General features: G+C 56.6%; 1 protein-coding gene and 1 pseudogene across 3 annotated transcripts; one reads left to right on the top strand and one right to left on the bottom strand.

The window, feature by feature from the left end:
* Nucleotides 1-3,067: 3,067 nt before the first annotated feature.
* On the bottom strand, nucleotides 3,068-20,745 carry MED25 (mediator complex subunit 25). 3 transcript variants are annotated; one of them, XM_052655715.1, is made up of 18 exons: nucleotides 20,588-20,745; nucleotides 20,451-20,496; nucleotides 19,740-19,864; nucleotides 13,714-13,812; nucleotides 13,199-13,319; nucleotides 12,822-12,984; nucleotides 12,569-12,699; nucleotides 12,270-12,357; nucleotides 11,994-12,187; nucleotides 11,445-11,573; nucleotides 10,947-11,032; nucleotides 10,815-10,872; nucleotides 10,607-10,714; nucleotides 8,252-8,440; nucleotides 7,817-7,888; nucleotides 7,484-7,702; nucleotides 7,053-7,233; nucleotides 3,069-4,820 (listed from the first exon to the last, which is right to left on the bottom strand). In XM_052655715.1, exons 1-18 carry the CDS (start codon nucleotides 20,719-20,721, stop codon nucleotides 4,576-4,578), a joined length of 2,388 nt encoding a protein of 795 aa, XP_052511675.1. In that variant the 5' UTR covers nucleotides 20,722-20,745; the 3' UTR covers nucleotides 3,069-4,575. The 3 variants fall into 3 exon arrangements, with proteins under 3 accessions (XP_052511678.1, XP_052511675.1, XP_052511676.1); XM_052655716.1 differs by lacking the exon at nucleotides 3,069-4,820 and adding an exon at nucleotides 6,478-6,608; XM_052655718.1 differs by lacking the exon at nucleotides 19,740-19,864 and having other exon boundaries at nucleotides 3,068-4,820; nucleotides 20,588-20,727.
* Nucleotides 16,569-17,044, top strand: LOC128063125 (40S ribosomal protein S12-like; annotated as a pseudogene).
* Nucleotides 20,746-21,143: the final 398 nt, after the last annotated feature.

Genomic DNA, 21,143 nt, shown 5'->3' with positions numbered 1-21,143 from the left:
TAAAAATATAAAGCAAGCTGCCACTGGCTAGAAGAGCCAGAAAATGAATATGTTTCTGTTGCTTCTACCTGCTAGTCCAGATTGCCAAAGAACACACAAGAAATCGGTTGCTCGTCTCCAGAGAGGGCTTGGGAGAGACCGTGCATTGGGTTGATTTGGAGGCCTCTAAAAGTGTGAACCACGGGAGGCTTTATTATGCAAAAAATAAGTTGCATTTCTTATAAGTGAAGTGAATAAAAATAGAATCGGCATACACCTCATTTTGGAAATTCTCCACTTGGAAATGTATCACACGGGAATCCCTGAACAGGAACTCCCTGGCTGTCCAGTGATTAACACAGCTCGCTTCCACTGCAGGGGGCACAAGGTTGATCCCTGGTCAGAGAATTAAGATCCTGCATGCCCCAGGGTGTGGCCAAAAAAAAAAAAAAAAAGGAATGCCTATACAAATGAAGGGGAAGAGATACAAGTTCATGCTGATTCTCTGAGGCATTTTTTATAATAGTAGAAAACTACACAGCTACCCAGCTGCCGCAAAGAATGTGGCAAAGAGCCTCAAAGACAGCCCCCGTGACCCCCACCTCCTAGTATTATAATCCTTTTATTGTCCTCTCAGCCTCACTGTGGGCTCGACCTAGCAACTGTTCTAATGAACGCAATACAGCAAAAGTGATAGGCTCTAACTTCCACTACTGAATTACAGAAAAAAACTGTGGCTCCCACCTTGGGCGTCCTGTGAAAAGGACTGCAAGGTGAGGGACCGAGTGAGACCTCCAGCCAAGAGCAAGCAAGGAGCTGCGGCGCTGTGTCCAGGCGAAGGCGAAAAACAAGATCCCACCCCCAGGCATGTGAACGAGCTTTGGAAGTGGGCCCTCCCCCAGTGGAGCCTTCAGATGAGACTGCAGCCCCAGCTTGACTGCCACCTCGAGAGACCTTGAGCCAGAGGCACCAGCCAAGCTGGGCCTGGATTCCTGATCCAGACAAACTGTGAGACAGTAAATGCTATTGTTTTAAGCCCTGGAATGGTTACACCAACAGGCAGTTTATGCAGACCGGATGGTCTGTGGGATTGGAATGTGTCCACTTAATGGACCAGGGGAAGCAACCCATTTACCAACAGGACACAGAGTTACTTGTAGTGAATGATGTGGAGGAATGGCCATGATTCAAGTGGGGTGGGGAGGCGGGGACAAGATAAAGAACATACAGAAACTGACCTCATTTACACAAAACATTTAAGGAACCATCAGTGTGTGTCTACAACCATAAGCATATAAACCCAAACACCAAACCCATAAACCTGCCTTCGAGGAATACTTCACTGTTCTACACTTCAGTGGTTTTTTTCATCTTTATGAAACTAGATTCTTATGTAACTCAATAGAATTTTAAGGTCAATTTTCTTAAAAGCCCAAACTGATGGGAAAATATTAGTGAGTTTTATGTACCTTTAGACAAATATGTTTTTTAGAGTGTCATTTTTCTCATAAATTTTCTTCATAGAAGTAGGAAGTGGGCAGTCTCTCACCCAAGATAGGTATCTAACCATGAACGAGTCAGTGATCTAGTTTTTTTTTTAATGTTCTACCACTTTTGCCAGATTTGTTCCTGTGGAAGAGTTCTCATCAGTTCCCCAGTCTTGCTTCCAGCCCTACATGCCTGGCCCCAAAACCAAATTGGTCAGAAATGAAATGTTTCTAACCAGTCACTCACCCGAATTACAGCCGTCATGGATGCCCTGGTGGTTCTGACAAGCAGCATGCATTTTTAGACCCCGTTCTGCCCTCTAGGAGCATATTTTGACCAGTGATGGCAACCGTGGCTAACGGCAGCTCTCCTTCAAGGGCTGAATCCTGCAGAAATCACTTCTAGCCACCTGGGGTCAGAGATTCAGAGAGGCATGGGGACCTGCCTAAAGCCACACAGCCCATTGGTACAGAAGCTGCAGTCTCAACCCTGATGTTTAAGGCCTGGGCTACATCTACACTGCAGCAGCTTTAACAATACCTCATGCTCAGAGAAAAACTTTCCAGAAAGACCTGCTGTCTTGGTGTTGGCTGGCTCTGAGAGGCTGTCGTCTACACTTGGGCTGTGAAACGTGGAGGTGAGCGCTGTGTGGGTAGATCTCCTCTCTCTGGGCATGCTGTAACCCAGGGCTTCCTTCTCATCTGGGGTACGGTATGGGGTGATGACACGGGAACAGTCCCTTCAGTTCACCTAACTGGGTGCTGAGGTCAGGGGCCTCCAGTGACTGGGAACAGCCACTGGTTTGTTTGATCAGTTTGTCCCAGCAGGACTTGAGGAGTGTCTGTTTGTCCACGGGGCAACGTCCACCCTGGTGGGAACAGCATGGCCTGTGTCCTGCTAGTCTGCTTCCCTTCTGATGGCTTTGGACACAAGTCGGTCACTCTCTCCTTGAAAACGCTCGTCTTCCAGAACACACCTGCCTGCTCCTCCTGTCTCCCGGCCCCTGCCCAGCCCTCACATGTGGGTCCTCCTCTGGCCTCTGGCCTTGTCCTCGCGTCTTCTTCTTCCAGAGGTCGCAAAATGGCAGCCCGGCGGCCTCGAGACCCACCAGCGGATTTTGTTTGGTCCTCACAGTGTTTTTTTTTTTTTTGGTTTTAATTTGAATGCCATGAGGTGGGGCAAGCACTCCCCAAGTTCGCCACAGTCCCCATCAATCCCTGTCATCTTACACCCGTCCATGTCACCCATTTCCATCACCTGCCTGGCCCCTGGAGCCATCTGAGCTTCCGAGAACCCCTGCGACACACGCCGCCTGGGAGACCTCGCCCGCTTTCCCTCCTTCGACCTCTTGTCTGCATCAGAGTTGCCGAGGGAGCTTGCGCTTGATGCTGAAGCCCAGCCTCCCTCCCTCCCCCGATGGAGTATTCGCTTCCACAGTTCTAGAAGACTCTAGGACAGGGATCGTAAACTCAAATGCCTGCAGGAGCCAGGTGGGCCACATAAATGAGTGAACTCGCCAGGTATAAGAAAAGTCGACGGCCAGAAATATAATCAAATGGAATCTTTACTGAACGCTGGTGAATGCATGGAACATAATACAAACAGGTATGGTACTGGAGTTTATCTTTCAAATCCAAATTGAAAAAATACAAATTGAAAAATAGAAATATTTAATTACTAAATTTTTTTGTTTTCTCTTTCGTAATTCTTCTGCTCCCTGGACTATGAAGCCGGGGGGTGGGCCTCATCCATGCCACCCCTGGATGTCAAGGGTGGGACTGGTGGCTGAGAACTCGACCTGGACTCCTGAAGCTGGGGGCAGCATTGAACTTGATTTCAGTTGTGTAACGGAAAATGGCTGCTCACAAGCGTGGGCGCTTCCAGACACGGGATTCAGGCGACTGCTGGAGAGCGGTGAGAGCTGTCGTCTTCTGAGGGAGCCCACTGGGCGACCGGCAGCCCACTGCCCTAGAGCTCAGCGGCTAGTATTTGTGGTCCGTGCTCACACGATCGACAGCAACCAAGAAAAGCAAATGGGGCAGTGTTCATTCGTTTTCATCATGTCTGGAGGCCGGGAGCCTTGGGGCACTTTGATCTTTAGCCCCACGAGTTGAGTGGACGCTGTCCAGGCCATGCCCTTCATTTCTGGAGACCACCTGCAGCCACGGAAAGGGAGTCAGAATACTCCCTGCTGACGGCGTCCCCATTTCTGCCTGGACTGGGTGAACATGATCATACATTCAAGTAGCTGTTTGTGAATGTCCTTGGGAGAACAAGTGTTCAGAAGGGTAGGAACTTTGACCCAAAGTCTCTGACTGACCTTCTCAGGGGGACCAAGGTGTGGCTTCTGGCTCACCTGAAATGAGCTAAGTTGATGGACTGCAACAGTTCAGACTGCTTCCACATGTCACAAGGTCGCAGAGCTTCTATAAAACACACTGGGTCAAGTTCATCACCAGCCTGCCCGTGGTTAAGGTACAAAACCCTGTCACGGATGCCGTGTCATGTGTTTCACTGACCTCTCACGGCAAAGTCAGTGCCTGGTAATTGATGCGATGACCTGACTTGAGTCTCTGCCAATGATGTCCCCTTGGATGCAGGCGACCCGCCTGCATCCCAAGGGACATGGGTGGTTTGATCACCACCGCAGTCTGTAGCTGTGCTTAGGTGTTTAGACCAGCTTTCGTGAAGTGTGTGTTTCTCTTGACACACAGAAAACAAGTCACTTCCCAGGGTCGGGCCTGCCTTGGCACCATGTCACAGCTTTCTTCGGTCACATCGAGATTCTCCACGCCACAAATAAATAAAGCTAACTGGGTGGTGATAGTTCATGAGCAGCGATAGTAAAGGCCACGACTGATCTGACTCGGTCAAGCAACTGGACGTGTCGATCTTCAGGTTTCTCTTCCCCTCCCACGAGACGCGGATGCCTGCTGGACTCAGACGACGGTCCAAGCAGAAGGGGGTTTCTGTCCGGGGGGTGTCTCTTCGGCTCCCTCATAAACTGGATGTCTGTGGGCTGGAACGCCCGGGTGATTCGCGCCATGTGGTTCCTGAGCCTCGAGCGGCAGCCACGCCGCTGCTCCTGCCGGCTTTCCGAAACCGGCCCTACTGACACTTGAGGCCCTTCTTCAGTTCATTGAGAATTGCGTCTCGCGTCTGCTCTGTGTACTGGTCGAAGCTCTTACTGTGCTTGGATTCATAGTGACGCTTCAGGTTGTATTCTTTCAACACAGACACGATTTTTTTGCATATTAAGCACGTAGGCATGCTCTTCACCTCCACAAAGAAATAGGCTCGCTCCCATTTCTCTCGAAACACGTGGCCCTCTCGTTCTCTCTTTCGTTTTGCCACTTTTGGTAGAGACATGGGTACAAGAAAGATTTCACTGTCTCCGAATACTACCCCGGGGACACCAACCGTGCCAGCCCTGTGGCGAAGGCGACAGCCTTCTGCCTCGTGGTGGGGGAGTCAGGAGGGAGTGGTGGGGACTGTGGCGAACCAGAGAGCACACGCCCCGTGCAGAGGGACGGCTCCAGCCCGTTGTTTGCTGGGCGGGAGGGTGGACCCAGGGGAGCCAGATCTTCTGACTTGTCAAGAGAAGACAAGACTACAGATTTTGTGTGTGTATGTGTGGGTGTTTGAGAGAGAGAATCATCCTGATTTTTACAACTAACTCGTTAGGGAAAAAAATGCCACATAGCCTAACACAGGGAAGGCCAAACAAAACTCATCTGTAGAGTGGCCCAGGGGCCACCAGATTGCAACCTCTCTCCTGGGAGGGGGTCTGGGCATCTGATCCTAACAGGCATCTCAAACAATGCAGACGCTGGCGGTCCACCTCTAGACCACACCCTGAGCATCACTGCTCCGGGGTCAGTCTGACAACAGACAACTAAGTCTCTGCTCACAGGCCAGAGCAGCTGCCCCTTGGATGTCTCCCTAAGGACAGCCTCAGGCCCCTTGCCTCATTATACCCCAAACCTGTATCTCCTCCTCACATCCCCACCGTATCTCCCATCACTGAGATGGCCTCACTGTTCACTCTGTCCAAAGCCCCAGAAGCCTGGTCTCTGACTGCTCTTGCCACGAGACCTCTTCCATTCCTGTGTCTTCAACCACCAAGCACACACGCTGCGCTAAGGACACACCCTGGGCTCCCAGCGTGGCCTCAGTCCCTCAGATGTCCCAGACCATCAGCGATCACCACTGGCTCCTTCTCCCAGCTCCTGCCTCAGGAAGGCCCGCCATCTACCAGCACCCAGGCCAGGTCCTGGGGACCACCCTGGACCCCACCCTACACCCACAACTTTTTCCACATGGGCATGCTAGTTTCTGGCCTCACCCCTCTTGCCCCCCAACTCTGGCCACTCCTCTGTGCTCTCCCTCCCCACGAACATCACCCTCGGCTCCTCCCTGCCTCCTATCTTGCCCCATCACATCCCGCAGCCCACAGGGGGCTGACACCCAACCGACCCAGGCCTGGCCCCCAGGCCTGGCCTCCTGCAGCCATTCCGCACCCCCTGGACAAGCCTCCAGCTGCTCAGTTTGGAATCTGAGCTCCCTCCCCGCCTCTCCAGGCCCTCCTTCCCCACCAAAAGCTCATGCTCCCAGAGGCCTCGGCTGACTTGTCCTCTGACCATCCCAGGCTTCCTCCTGCCTCAACACGTTCCTGTCATCTCGGCACCTAGACTGTAACCACCTTCCCTCACGGCCTCGCTGACTGCCGCTCACAGACCCCACCAGCCTGGCTGGCTCACAGGCCTCCTCCGGGCCTGCCTGGTACCCTCTCTACCTCCACAGGTGCTTGTGGTCCTATGACCTCTGCCTACAGCCTCCTCACCTCCTGGAAGCCAGGCTGCACCAGATGGCCTCACTCACCGCTGAGGCCCCGGCCTCACCAGCCCGGGGCCTCAGGGGCGTCTGCTGAAGCGAGAACAAGGGCAGAGGTGTCTCCCCCCATCTCCTCCTGCCCAGTCCTGGGGGATGTCAGTGACGGGAGCCGGGGCGTGTGTTAAAAGGAACTTTATTGGGTGTCGGGGTTCAGATGAGGTCCATGAGGATGTCGTCCTCCATGACGCTGGGCTGCAGGCCCGGCTGAGGGACCGGGCCCCGGGGCCCCCCGCTGAGCAGCATCTGACCTGGGGGGCAGTGGGAAGGGACTGCATCTCCCGGTGGTCCCTGGGGCCCGGGAGGGCCCTGGGCCTGCGTCCTCCCTCTGCCTCTGGAGGCCCGAGGCACAGGGGGGTCCAGGGAGCCCCGAGGGGACCCCAGAGGCGCCTCCTAACCCCACGTGGCCACTGGCCGTCTGCCTCTTGTGAGCCTGTGGGGGCCCATCCCCAGCACAACTCTCCAGCCCTGAGACTTTCCCAGCAACCCCAGGGACACGGAAGCAGGGAGCCAGGGGGGAGAGCGCCTGCTGCCTTGGCTCTCGGTGCCCTGGGCCGTACCTCCCGGGGGCCCGTGGAGCCCCCATGAGCCGCAAGGGCCCCCGCTGTTCCTGAGTCCCAGGACTTTACTTCCCAGAAGTCACAGGACACTGGGACACTCAGCCCAGGCCCTGGGCCTCCCCCGAACCCCCTTACCTGGCAGTGGAGCCCTTGGGGGAAGCTGAGCAGGCCAGGACTGGGCCGGCGGCGGGTGAAGGAGAGGGGGCCCCAGTTGGGGCTGCCCCAGGCCCTGGTGCGGTGGGGGCAGCAGCGCAGGGGCCCCTGGTGGCTGGAGGTGGTGGAGGGAGGCCTGAGGGGGGGGCACCCCAGTCTGGGGCTGGGGGGGCAGAGAAAGTGGCTCAGAGGCTCTGGCGGAGAGCCCCCACCTGCCCCATTCCCTGGTGGAGCCTCTGATTTTCCTTCAAAGGAATCTCAGCAGAAGCCCACGTAAGACGTGTGGGGAAGGGCCAGGCTGACCTCCAATCACCCACTCCCATCAAACCAACCTCCCACCTCCACGAGGAAAGGAATCCAACTGTCAAGCCCAGGACCCCTGGCTCCCATATGACCCCCTCCCTGAATCTCACCGGGGGTGGGTTGAGGAGGAGGCTCCGAAGTTGGGGGTTGGCCCCGGGGTTCTGGGGCCGGAGGAGGGGTCCAGGAGGGGGCGGGCCGGGGGCTGCTCCAGGAGGGCCTTGCGGGGCGCCTGGAGGGGCCGGGGCAGCACCCTGGGGCTGCGGCTGCCCGGAGGCCGCAGAGGCCCCAACGGTACCCTGAGGCTGGGGTTGTGGCGGGCGGAGCTGGAGCTGACGGGAAGAGACAGGGGTGAGGGATGGAGTCCCAGACCCCTCCACCTCTTCAGCAAGGTCAGAGTCATGGCATCCTCTGCACGCACCCGCCCCCCGTGGCCCTGTCCTCACCAGGTTCTGTGAGGGTCTTGCCTGGTCCTCCAGAATGGGACCCAGCCCAGGGGGTGCCTGCTGGGTGCCCATCTGTGTGGGGAGAGAGGGAGCAGGTCAGTGGCTGGGCGGGGAGTCCCTGTGCCGCGGAGGGTCTGCGCCCTGAACAGGACCCTGTCAGGAGCTGGGAACGTTTTCCTGGGTGGGGAGGGTGGCGTTGTCTAGAATGTAAACTTTATGCCCCTGGAGAGGGCACTGTGTCTTAGAAATTCAACAAGAATACTCTATATAAAGGAAAAGAAAGACTGCAGCGAAACACGGGGTGAGACTGAACTTGGCAGATGAGGATGTGCCCAGCATTGGAGCCCCAGGAGGGCCCCGGGGGTCCTCCTGGGAGAGCTGGGGCCCAGGAGGGCTGCACAGGCCCCTGGGCGGGGGCGCCGCAGCGTCGCTCACCCCACGCTGCTGCTCCAGCTTCTGCTGCTGGACTTGCTTGTGGTTGGTGATGACCTGGCGGATGCCGTTGACAAAGCCGCTCTGGTCGTAGGGGATGAGGCCCATGAAGATCTTCTTCTTGGACGAGTACAGAAGCATGAGCACGCGCACCTCACACGGGGCCGTGTGGGGGAAGTGCACGCAGCCTGCCTGCGGGGAGAGGATCAGAGCCCATCACACCCTGCAGGAGGGAGCTGGGTTTAAGAAGGTTCTAGAAGCCCCACAGGCCAGGCATGGCCAGCTTTCTGCTCTGAAAGGTGGAGGCGGCTCCAGGTTTGGCTTGAGCCTGCTCCAGAGAGCTGGGTGCCCGAAGGAACAGGGTGCACCTGGGACCACTGCAGATGGCTGGATGGAGAGCAGAGGAAGCCCCCTCCAATCCTGCCCCCCTCCAAGGGCTCGCAGCTGACAGGGAGGGAATTCAACACAGAGCTGACACGGGAAGTGCGTGCTCAGTGGTGGTGGCAGACACCCTGACTGACCAGGGATCCGAGAGGCCCCTGGGGTGCCACACCGCTTCGACCTCAGCGTCTGCAGTGAGACTCGCGGGAAGCGGCGCTCACACCTCAAAGGACAGACCCGGGTACCACGTCTGCCATCCTGCGCGGGACTGGATACACAGAAGTGACCAGGGACCATCTCACTAGCGTGCCCAGGGAATGCTAGTGAAGGTGAAGCAAGGCCCTAACACGCGAGGCTTCTGGGAGAGGGGCTCTTAGGAGAGGAGGAGATGACGAGCTTACGGAACCGGTGGAACCTCGGCCAAGCCTGTCTCGCTTTCCCAGGCGAGGCAGACCCTGCTAGTTGCTTAATGTCTGCCCCTCTCCGTGTGTAGAGAACCCCGATTCCGTTTGGATGGCAGCACGTCTGGGCCCCAGGGCACTCATTGGTGCCTGCTCCCCTGCGGTCTCCTTGTCCCTACAGGTGGCCCAGGGGCCCGGGTCTGGCCCAAGATGTGAAAGGAAGCCTGCTTGCATGTGTGGGAACGTGTTTTCCTAAAGGGGAAGTACAGGCTGATAACACACCTCCTTTTTGCCCTCCTACATTAGGTCAGACAGGATTCCTTGAGCTTCAGGAACCATCTCACAGTCATGAGAGAGAAACAAGGGAGCCCCAGAGATCCTGGCCCTGATGTCAAGGGGCTACAGACCTAGCCCTGAGAGTGCCCTCCTCTGGGCATCCTGTTACACGTCACAAATGAATGCCTGCTTGTACCCGGCTCTCAGAACCCAGATGCCACGCTGTGAGGGAGCCCGAGCCACCCGAGGAGGCACTCGGATGACCAGGCGCAGCTGAACCCCAGCTGACAGGCAGCACCATGAAAGGGGGCCATCTTGATTTCCAGCCCAGACAAGCTTTCAGATGAGCACAGTCTTAGCTGCTATCTGATGGCAAGCCCATCAAAGACCCCGAGCAAGACTAGCCCAGCTGAGCCCAGCGGACCCACACAAGACTGCGAGAAACAATAAACTGCTGGTCCAAGCCTTCACCCCAAGCACCTATCTGTTCTAAAAACTCTGCCGGTTCGTGTGCCGTTACTTGCAGTTGGAGGCATTCTTAATTCTCAGGATTGCCTTCTTTGGAGAATTTTCCTGAAGGTTCCATGAAGTAACCTATGAGGAGTCCCCTCTCCTGAAAAAGAGCTAGGTTCACAGAATGGATTCAGTAACTGGTTCTGGTCCTGTTTAGAGACCCTCCCTTAGTGCTATGAGCTGAATGGTTATCCTCCAAAAACACATGTTGAAGTTCCAGACCATGGCACCTGGGAACGGGACCTTATTGAGAATAGGGTGCTTGCGGAGGTAACAAGTTAGGATGAGGTCATTCGAGTGGGCCCCAATCCAAAGGACAAGCATCCCCATAAGCAGACAGACGCACACCAAGAAGAGAACGCCACGTGAAGACACACAGAGCGAGGACGGCCACGTGACGACGAGAACAGGAGCCTGGACTAGGCTGTCTAAGGCCAAGCCCACCTGGGGCTGCCACCCGCAGGAGGCGAAGAGGGGTCTTCCCCCTGAGCCTCCAGAGCACGCAGCCCTGCCGACGCCCTGATTTTGACCATGGCTCTCTTTTCTAGGAGCACGAGAGAATGCACGTCTGCTGCTCTTGGCCCCAGGAAGCCGTGACGCCCCGCAAACCCCTCAGAGCCCAGTGCTTTCTCCAGTGGCTCCCGTCATACCCTGCCACGGTTTTACCGTGAGAGAGACCGCAATCTGGAGCAGAGGTTAGGAGCCCAGCGTTACAAAGGCAGCCCCACCATCCAAAACAGCTCCCTGGGCCCAGGACAGGAAGCCACTGCCCGGCCACCCAACTCACGAAGCCATTGCCCATGATGCGGTAGAGGCCTTTGAGAGAGTCCAGGTCTTTGTTGGTGAAGTGAAACTGGACCATCCTCGAGTTCCGGAACAAAGGGCCCAGGGTGGTCTGCAGGAGACACCCAGGTCAGCAGGTGTGTGGAGCGGGGAGTGCGGAGGCATGGACAGAGGCGGGAGGGGCAGGCGGTAACCTGCCACCAGCCACTCACCAGCAGCTGCTGGGGGATGAGCTGCATGATCAGCTTCTGGGGCCACTGCTCCGTTTTCCTGGGATGACATCAGGGGAAGCGTCAGGAGACGCACACCCTGGCTCGCCACCCACCCCACCCCCGGCCACCTACAGGTTCTCGCCATGATTCACGTAGACCTGACAAGGCAGTGACCGGGTCAGCTTGGTGTTGGCATCTACGGAGGCGGGTTTGGGTTTCTAAGGAGGAAACAAAGGTGTATATGGGTGAGAAGGGCCCTGAACCACCATTCCTTTGACTTTTCCACCCTTCCCGGGGAGCCCCAAAAGCTCAGGATAACCCGCCAGTTTAAGGCCCACAAGCCCTGGGCCCCTTCATCAGACCACCAACCCTGCAATCCTCTGGCCTTCGAATTACACAAATGTGGGCCTCCTCGTCCTGCCCTCAAACCCCACCACCTACTGTCCCCTCCATGCCACGATCTCTTGGGTCCTCCCTGGACCAAGAAGCTGAGACTTCTCTTAACCCTGAACTCTGGGCTATACATCCCAAGCTTCCTCGCGACTATCCTGAGGATGTCAAATTCTATGACCCCACGGGCGCTGGTCCAGCCCTGCAGCACACCAGGGCTGGCCGGACGGAGCCACTCACCTCCTGCCACTCAAGGACCCCGCTCCAGGCCAGGAGTTTGTTGGAGACTGACTGCTGCCCGCCAAGGGCTGGGGCCCCGAGCTGGGCCGGGGAAGGGCCGCTCACCCCGCCCGGGGCCACGGTGCCCGCCTGGCAGAGGGGAAGAGAAGGAAAGGAAACAGGGCAGGGTCAGACCATCTCCTGGGAGGGGCTGTCCTGAGAGGACCAGGTCAACAGGCAGAAGAGGACAAAAGTCCCTTCCTGTGTTCCCCCAGGCCCAGAACGCCACTGGGCCGCACCTGGGGCCACAGAGAGTCTAATCCTGGAGGATTCAGGTTCTCTCAAGGACCCTGGACTCCCAGGACCCTTCGGGCTCCTCGGAACAGTCTTTACCCGCCCGGAAGTACCCGCCCCACGATTCTGCCCCCAGAATTAGTCTCAGCCTCGCCTGTAGCTCAGGCTCTGTGAGCTCCCAAGGACCTCAAATGACAAGACCCATGTGCCCTCGGGCCCTCTTCAGGAAGGCCGACTTCTCCCTGCACTGCTGGCAGCCAGGAGGCAGGCACCTACCATGGACGGTGCCCCGGGCTGTGCAGGGGGTGCCAGGCCTGGGCCTGGGGCCACAGTGGAGACCAGGCTGGGCTGGGAAGCAGGAGGCGGCTTGGGGGCACCAGGGGGCCCTGGGGGCAGCTGGGTGGCCTGGGTCTGGCTGTAGGGGGGACCCACTCCTGGAGTGGCTTGCTGAAGAGGGTTGATGGGCGAGACTGTGGGAGAGACCAAGAGAAATGGTGTGGGTGGGGGTGCGGAGACCTGGCTGCCCGAACCCAGGTCCCTGCCGGTACTCACAGCGAGGGCCCAGCCCTGCCTTCTGGTTCTTGGCTGCCTCCACGGCGTTCTGGGCAGCCACCTGCGCTGCACTCAGGTTCCCGGGGACCTGGCGACAGAGGGGAGGGGCTGCTGAGGACCATCCTCCCCAGCTCCAAAATCCTAAGAGGACGTGACTCCTCAAGAGTCCCACCCTCCAGGTGTCTCAGGGGACACTCCCCTAACCCCCAAGGCTTAACAATTCCAACCAGGTCTCTGGCAAGGGGCCAGGGTTTCCGCCAAGCCCTAGGAGCACGTCCCTCCCCTGGCAACATCCATACCTGGTACTGCTGGGGGACCGGTGGCAGAGGCTGCTGGGGGGCTGTTGAGAGTGTGGCGCCCGCAGGTGCGGCTGGAGGCAGGGGCACAGGCTGCTTGGGCTGGAGGGGGCCTGGGGCTGAGCCACCCCCAACTGAGCACCGAGGATGATCGGTTGGGCCCATTAAGGGGATTGAGAGACATGAAGAACATCCGAGTGAGAGGGAGCTGGGGAGGACACCCCCACCCCTGCCCCCCACCAGCCCCCGGGCTCACCCGGCAGCACAAGCCCCCGCACCAGCACCATGTGCCGTGGGTCCTGGCTCACGTCTGCTGGTGGCTGCAGGGGTTCCAGCATGGCTGGAGGAGCCGCCTTCTCAAACAGCAGCCTCAGGGCAGGCAGCTTCCGGGGGGACACGATGGAGAAGTAGATTCCTCGCTGAACAAGAGGGGACAAGCAGTCAGGACGAAGCCACGGGGCCAAGTCCCCGCGAGGCTCTGGGACAGAAGACCCAAGACCTAGAGTAGCTGCCCTGGGCGATTCTGGGTTGTAGCTCTCCCAACAGAAGCCAGCAGGGCTGGCCATGGCGTCTGTGCCCATCCTGAGACCCAGGCCGGCAGCTCCCTCCTCCCTCAGGTCCCGGAGTCGTCACCTCTCCGATCTTCTGCACCAGAGTCTCCGTCGTGCACCCCGAGTACGTGGTGCTCTCGACAGCAGGCAGCAGGTACGGGGGCGAGTTGCAGATAAGGAGGCAGACTCGGTGTGTCTGGCCGCTACCGGGGACAGGGAAAGGTGAGGAGAGGGACCCCGAGAAAAGACCCAAGCCAGCAGCAGCAGTGACCAAGTCCTCCACCCCACTGGAAATCAGGAGTGGGGACCCATTTCACAGCTGAGAACGCTGATGCCCAGAGAGCCTCCTGAGTCGCTGAAAGTCACTCAGCCACAGGGAGGGCAGGAGGCACACTCCGAGCCAAATCCCTTTTCGGATGAGGACTCCGAGACAGGGAGTGGGCCAGGGGATACCTCCTGCCTCCTGGCTCCCAGTGCCCGGCACAGATAGCCCACCCAACACCCCACAGGGAGGCCGAGGGTGGAGCCTGTGACCCACCAAACAGGCTACAGGCCAGGTGGACAGATGGGCATGGGCCCCGCACCGGGCACACTCACATCTGCTCCCGCATCTTCTTAAAGTCGTCAAACAGCTGCAGGGCCGTGCTGAGGCCTTCGGCGATGAGGCTGCAGCTCTCGCCACCTCCGCCCATGAACCTGCAGGAGGCAGGCGGTCAGCCCCCAGGGTGCCCAGGGCTGCCACCCCCCAGGCCACCTGGGAGGGGCCCACACTTTGGCCGACCCTGTCCGCAGTCTGTGCCCTTCAGGATGGGGACGCTCAGAGTGCTCCGCCCTGGCCCCAGTGCTGGCACAAGGACAGGAGACGTTCGTCATCTCCTGAGAGGGAGTCCCTCTAGCAAGAGGCCCCATCAGAGCACAGAACAGAGAAAGGACCCGGGACACTAAGCCCAGGAGCCTATGCTGAGGCCCAGTCCCCATGTCTGCCCAGCCTTCCCCTACCTTCCCAGCCTGCTGTGGGGCCTCCTCTGCCCTCCCACCTTTAGAAGTGAAACTGCATCCTTCAAAAACATATGCTGAAGTCCTGATACCCCCACCACCACAGGATGTGACTGGATTTGGAAACAGGGTCTTTACAGAGGTGAACAGGCCATGATGAGGTCGGCAGGGTGGCCTGAACCCAACATGACCAGTGTCCTTATAAGGCGGACGGGGAAGCAGAGACAGACGTGCTCAGAGAAAAAGGAACATGGATGTGATGAGAGGGGGCAGACACCACATGGAGATCAGAGGAGCACCACATGGGCCAAGGGAGGTCTGGGCGACCGGAAGCTGGAAGAGGCAAGGAAGGACGACCCTCCCCTACATGCTCCAGAGGGAGCAGGGCACCCCCCCACCCCCCCGTCGTCTCACACTCCTGGACCCAGAACTGAGGGATGGTAACCTGCTGTGGCTGTAAGCCACCTTGTTTCCAGTACTCTGCTCCAGCAGCCCCAGGAAACTATGACACACAGACTCAGTCTCTCCTCCACCTGATCCACAGAGGGGTCACCGGTGTCCGTCCCTGTGGGGTGGGTGGCAGGCCTCTGCCAGACGGCAGCTGCTACCACCATGACTCTCTGGGTCACGCGGTGGCAAGGCTGACCCTTTGCCACAAGGGACATCTGTGCAGACTGGACCCTGTGGCTCTGCACCACGGCCCCCATGTCTGTGTCTGCACCTGTCTCCCCCACCAGGCATGGATGAGGTCTGGACTGTTCTTGTCCCAGCCACACACGCCCTGCCCCCTCAGTATGGCACAGGGGAGGGCTTGGAACTGTGTTACATAAACAAATGGCTTCAAATCCAACCTTGGTCATCAAGAACAGAGCCAAGCCTGCCCCGCCCTGGGCCCTGCCCACTTTCCCGCTCCATCACTCCCTGGGTGTGTCCGAGAAGGTCTTGGATGCCCCTGGCGTCTGTCATCTGCCACATACCCAGGTCTCTGCCTGCGTTATCCACCCTGGTGGAAACCCTGCATACCTATCCCGACTCCCAGCCCCGTGTCATCCTCCTGCAGGAAGCCCTCCCCACCCGCCACATGAATTTAAGGCTCACCCTTGATCACATCACATGTCCCCCAATACCGTGACTGTCACGCTTCCTCCTACAGCCCCAAGAAAGCGCAGCCCTCAGTGAGACTTCAGCCGGCTCTATGATGTGCCCGAGGACACACAGGCTCTGGGAAGTGCCTTCTGAATAAGTGCGCCCCCAACACGTGGCCCCTCCGTGCTCTACCTGGACTCTTCCCCAGTGTAGATTTCGGTCCTCTGCCCCCATACTCAGGGTGCTCAGCCCACACTGCTCCCCCTCCCCACCATCCACTCCCCAGACCTCCTTCTCCTCCTCACCATTGAGACTCTGGTTTACACAGGAATTTTAATGCCACAGAGCTGGGGCAGAGGCCGATGAATCAACCAACCCTGGATCCACCCTAGTGCCAACTGCTGGTGCTGGAAGAAATCAAGCCATCTTCCCGGCCGGGCTAAGGGTAGGGGTGAGGGGTAGGGGGAGAGACAGGAAGCACCTGCTGCAGGCATGCAGGGTCTTCTCTTAAGAGGGATGAAAATGTTCCAGAACTACACAGAAAAGACAGCTGCACATTTTAAATGTACTAAATGCCACTGACTTGCCCACTTGAAAATAACTGCTTGTGTTATTGAGGGAATTTCACCTCAATTTCTAAAAAAAAAATAATTTGAAGGAAAGTAAGATTGACTGACCACTCTGAGAGCCTAGAGTTTTTTTATTCTTAATGAATATCAAACGTAAGCCATCTGTTACCAACTCAGAGAAAGACACAAAACAAATATTTTGTCTAGACAAAAACTTAAAACTGGGGGGCACGAAAAAAATATATATGGCCAGTTGGGAAGTAGGTTTTTAAATAACAAAAAATTTCAAATAAATCCCTCAGATTAGAAACAGAAAGTGAAACTGAAAAGTGAAAGTGTCCTGGGAGATACAGATGGGCTCTGACTCACTGCTTCCTTATCCTCACACCCTGCCTCGATTGTTCCTCCTGAGGTCATGCCCCTGAGTCCTTGCCACTCACTTTCACAGGCTAAGGGGCCCCACCCTTGGAGCCCCCCAGAGGGACTAGTCAAAATGAATGAATGTGAACCGCAGCCAGCCCTGACCAATGACTGCTGCAGCCTGTCACCCCAAGGAAACACCAGTTCCAGAGGGCCAGAACACTGCTTGCCTTCTGCCCCCTCAGTGCCTGAAACAATCTGCCCCACAGGTTGTCTGCTGAATGAATGAATGCACAAACCAGTGAACCAATGAAGGCACAATGCTGTGGGGAAGACACCTGGGCTGTCCCTTCTGATGCTGGGTCACTAGCTGTCGGGGGTGGGGGAACCGCCTTGCTCGTCAGACAGGAAATGTAACATCAGAAATGAATCTTGCTCTTTCCCTGCCGCCGTGGAGCTGCGCGGAGGCGGAGGCTCGGGTGCATTCAAGATTCGGCTCCACCCGTAACCCACCGCCATGGCCGAGGAAGGCATTGCTGCTGGAGGGTGTAATGGACGTTAATACTGCTCTGCAAGAGTTGCTGAAGACCGCCCTCATCCACGATGGCTTAGCACGTGGAATTCGCGAAGCTGCGCAAGCTTTAGACAAGCGCCAAGCCCATCTATGTGTGCTTGCATCCAACTGTGATGAGCCTATGTATGTCAAGTTGGTGGAGGCCCTTTGTGCTGAGCATCAAATCAACCTGATTAAGGATGATAACAACAAGAAACTAGGGGAATGGGTAGGCCTCTGTAAAATTGACAGAGAGGGAAAACCCCATAAAGTGGTTGGTGGCAGTTGTGTGGTGGTTAAGGACTACGGCAAAGAATCTCAGGCCAAGGATGTCATCGAGGAGTACTTCAAATGCAAGAAATGATGAAATAAAAAATTGAGTTCTTGTTTTCAAAAAAAAAAAAAAGAAATGAATCTCCTCAAAGCAAGGACTTTCCCAAAATCACACTGCCTGCTTTGTACTGTAAATAATGGATGTTCCTGGAGAAGGTAAGATTTCTCCATGTGAACAAAACTTGCTGACTTTCTTTGTGATCTCTGTTACAGACTTCCCCAGAACCCGCCATGTTTGTGAATTTAGATGGTTACATAGGACCTGATAAAACAGTGATGACTCTGAATATTCAATAATGGCTTAGAATGTTTACCGGCTGATTGGGAGGATTCTGGTGAACAGGCAGCACACAAAGCTTTCTTTTTTGGTTAAACAGGCAGTGCATTCTAAGCTGGTTAAGGGAGAGGGTGAATATGGGATGGAAGTGTTCAGAAAAAACTTCCCTCTTATCTTCCTAGTGCCCTTGACATTTTAGACAAGGGGGTTTCACTATGTCTCCTGACATCCACCAGAAGGTTCACTTTCCTGGTGATTCTCTTCCTTACAGCTTTCACTTGTTTATTTATTCAGCAAAGGTCTCCCGTCTCAGGCCCCTGCTGGAGGCAAACAGCAAGAGAGACACCCAAGGCCTGGACAGTCACAGTCCAGAGGTGTGGAGCTCTGTAACAGGGAAACAGCTGAGAGCAATGGGGGCAGAGGAGAGAGCAACTGACTGCTTGCTGGAATCAGGGAAAGGACGTTTGCGTTGGCCCTTGATGTTTATGTAGGCGTTTACCAGGGAGAACCAGAGTATGAAGGACATTCTGGACATTCGTTCATTCACTTGTTCTACAAAGTTTTCCTTAGGGCTCTTTCATGCCAGGCCCTGTGCTGGGTGCTAGAAACTTGAGGGACATCAGACTTGGACTTGAACCTCAAGGAGCCCCCATTCCACATTATTCAAGTCTCACCACAATCTATTCCAGAGGTTCTCGACTGGGGCGGATTCTGTCCCCAAAGGGCCATCTGACAATGTCTGGAGACATCTTTGTTTTTATTGTTTATCACACTGGGGAGGGAGGAGACCACTGGCATTTGGGGGGAAGGAGCCAACAATGCTACTGAACTCCTTACAACATACAGGAATGCCCTCCACCCCTCTACAACATACATACAATAATCATTTGGCCCAAAGGGTCAACAGTGCTGAGGCTGAGAAACCCTGCTCTGCCCGGACCATGAATTCTGACAGCCGTAAGGGGGGAAAGTGAATGCGCAGCGCCTGGTCTAGCACATGAAGCCTGAAACCAACCAAGTGTCCAACAAACACTTGCTGCAGGGGCGAAAGAAGATAACAGCAGCCCACGAACCCGGCTGTTTAATGGACTCTGACCAGACCCTAAGCTGAACACCGTATGAAGATCAGCTTCTGTGACCCTTCTCTGAGTGCTGATATGGACTATCATTATCCCTCTGCAGACCAAGAAACCAAAACACAAAAGAACAGCAAAAGCTGAGGGAGCACTTAATCGTGTCAGGCACTGTTCTCAACAGTCATCAACTCGTTTGATTCCCAAAGTCCCCTATAGTGTCACCGGAACTAGATCGCCGATGAGCACCATCTCCTGGTATTCATGCCCCCTCCAACACTGAACAGAACTGACTTGTATACTAAACAGAATGTGACACAAATGATGGTGTGTGACTTCTAAGATTTGATTATAAAAAGCTCTGTGGTCTCCTTTTGCTCCTTCTGTTGGACTGCTCAGGCTGAGGAAGGCCAGCTGCCATGTTGGGAGGACACTCAAGCAGCCCCATGGAGAGATATCTTAGGAATAACAGCTAGCAAGGAACTGAGGCCTCTGGCCAACAGCCACAGGGTTAGCCACCTTGGAAATGGATCCTCTGGTCCCGATCAAACAGTCGGATGACTGCGGTCCCAGCTCATCTGACTGAAATCCCAAAAGAGACCATGAGTGAGAACCATCCATCAAAGCCACCCCTGAACTCCTTACTTAAGGAAACAAGCCACTAAATTAGTTTTTTTTTTTTTTTTGGCTGTGCCCCTCAGCATGTGGGATCTTAGTTTCCCCACCAAGGATCAGACCCATGTCCCTTGCAGTGGAAGCACAGAGTCCCAACTGCTGGACCATCAGAGAATTTCCAAGTCACTAAGCTTTAATCTGTTTTCCCAACACTGGGTAAGTAACAGGATGACTATAAGTACTATTACCGTTCCCCTTTTAGAGATGAGTTCTATTAGACACAGAGGACAGGGGCTCATGGGTCTGGGAGTCCTGTTGTGGTAGAGCTGAAAAGTGGCCCCAGGCTGTCTGCACCTGCAGTGTGAACTATCAACATTTACTCCAAAGCACAGAGGCTTAGCCCCACCCCTCTTGCACTCAAGCTTCAGTGCCCCTGGTAGGAAAAAGAAGGGATAGAGTAGACAAGAGAAGCAACAGACAGAAAGGAGAAGAATACATGAGGAGTAGGACTGGGGTGCTAGACTTCCCTAGGCCTCCTTGACCAGGAAATTCTTTCTACTTCCAAGCCAGACAGCAACATCAGCTAAGCATACAGAACCGACCACTGAAGTGATCTAGGGACAAAACCACAACCCCCATCGCAGCCCGTTTTAGCAACCAATGTGAGGGGCTGGATCCGGCAGCTCAAATCCACGCCACCATTCCTCTGCCGTCCCTCCCAGGTTCCCCCAACCCTTCCGGAAGCCGAGAAAAGAGCTCACTTAATGCCATCAAGCCAGGTGACAAACTCATAGGCGCTGCTGGTGGGAGCGTGACATTGTACGTAGGACTCTGGAGCGCAGTCCACCGTGTTGAACACCACGAGGCTGTACTGGGTGCCCCCATACTGGGAGGGGAGGACAGGAGAACTTTTCATCTGGGACCCAGCTCCTTTTTCCCTCAGGAGAATCGGAGCTCCCAACCCCTCCTCCCTCGTACCCGGGGGTCCGGACCCCAGCACTCCCACCTCAGACCCTCTCCCTTCGGGCCCAGCACCTGAGCCTCCTCCCCTCTCGGACCCAGAAGTCCGGACCCCAGTCCCTTCTCCCTCGGATCCGGGGGTCCGGACCCCGGTACTCCCACCTCAGACCCAGGACCCGAGCCCTTCCCGCCTCGGACCCAAGACCTGAGCCTCCTCCCCTCTCGGACCCAGAAGTCCGGACCCCAGTCCCTCCGCCCTCAGACCCAGGACCCGAGCCCCATTCTCCTGGAAACCAGAGTCCAGACCCCAGCTCCTCCCCGCTCGGACCCGCAAATCCCGACCCCAGCCCCTCGGACCTAGGTGTCCAAACCCCAGCCCCTCCCGCCTCCGACCCCGGAGTCCGGAGCCGAGCACTCCCACCTCGGGCCCAGGGTCCAGGTACCGCCCCCTCCTCCCGCAGACCCAGTCCGGACTCCCATCTTCCCTCAAACTCGAGAGTTCCAAGACTCACGTCTCCCCCGAAGTCCGTCTCGGCAGGAGGGCCGCCATTAAAATACCTGTGAGGGTCGGAAGTGAAAGGTCGGGGTGAGGAGAGTGTGGAAAACTAAACCCGGAGGGCGGGGTTGGGGCCGCGGAAACGGCACTCACTCTATGGCCGGGAGCAGGTAGTGCTTGCGGAGCCCCTCGAAGTAGGGCCCCAGATTGGCCGTGCCCTCAATTACAAACACCACGTCAGCCACGAGGCCCCCGGCGCGGGCCGGGCCCTCCGACCCGGGGACCATGCCCCGCGCCGCAGATGCCGCCGTCGCCGCCGCCGCCGCCGCCGCCGCCGCCGCCGCCTCAGACACCGCGGGCTGAGCGGAAGTGCGCCTGCGCCGCGCGCGCCCCCGCGCAGGACGGCCTCTCGGCGCTGGCGGCGCGCTGGCGGCCATGTTTGTGCGGGGCGCCCAGGGCCGGTGGGTTTATCTCCATCCTCCTTCGCACGCAGTGTGTGCGACTCAAAAAGGACCTAGAGAACTCCTTCGGGGACCAGAGGTGGAAGCTTGAATTATTTGCAGAACTTTCGAGGGCGAAATATACTGAAAGCGGCGCGTCAGACGCCATTTTTGACGGGGGGCGACCTTTCCGACACCGGTTTCAATGGAAGGGCCAGGAGACCTGGTTGCTATGCAACGCATACGCTGCCCTTGTTTTCCTAAAAAGA

Source organism: Budorcas taxicolor, chromosome 18, assembly GCF_023091745.1.
Source record: "Budorcas taxicolor isolate Tak-1 chromosome 18, Takin1.1, whole genome shotgun sequence".
Lineage (NCBI taxonomy): Eukaryota > Metazoa > Chordata > Mammalia > Artiodactyla > Bovidae > Budorcas > Budorcas taxicolor.
The sequence above is the reverse complement of the archived record's forward strand: the minus strand, read 5'-3'. Positions and strand labels throughout refer to the sequence as shown.

Coding starts and splice junctions, on each gene's coding strand:
- MED25 (XM_052655715.1), bottom strand. CDS start 20,721: ATGGTCCCCGGGTCGGAGGGCCCGGCCCGCGCCGGGGGCCTCGTGGCT. Junction 20,497..20,587: donor TACCTGCTCCCGGCCATAGA/GTGAGTGCCGTT, acceptor CGACCCTCACAG/GTATTTTAATGGCGGCCCTC. Junction 7,703..7,816: donor CAAGACCCTCACAGAACCTG/GTGAGGACAGGG, acceptor TCTTCCCGTCAG/CTCCAGCTCCGCCCGCCACA.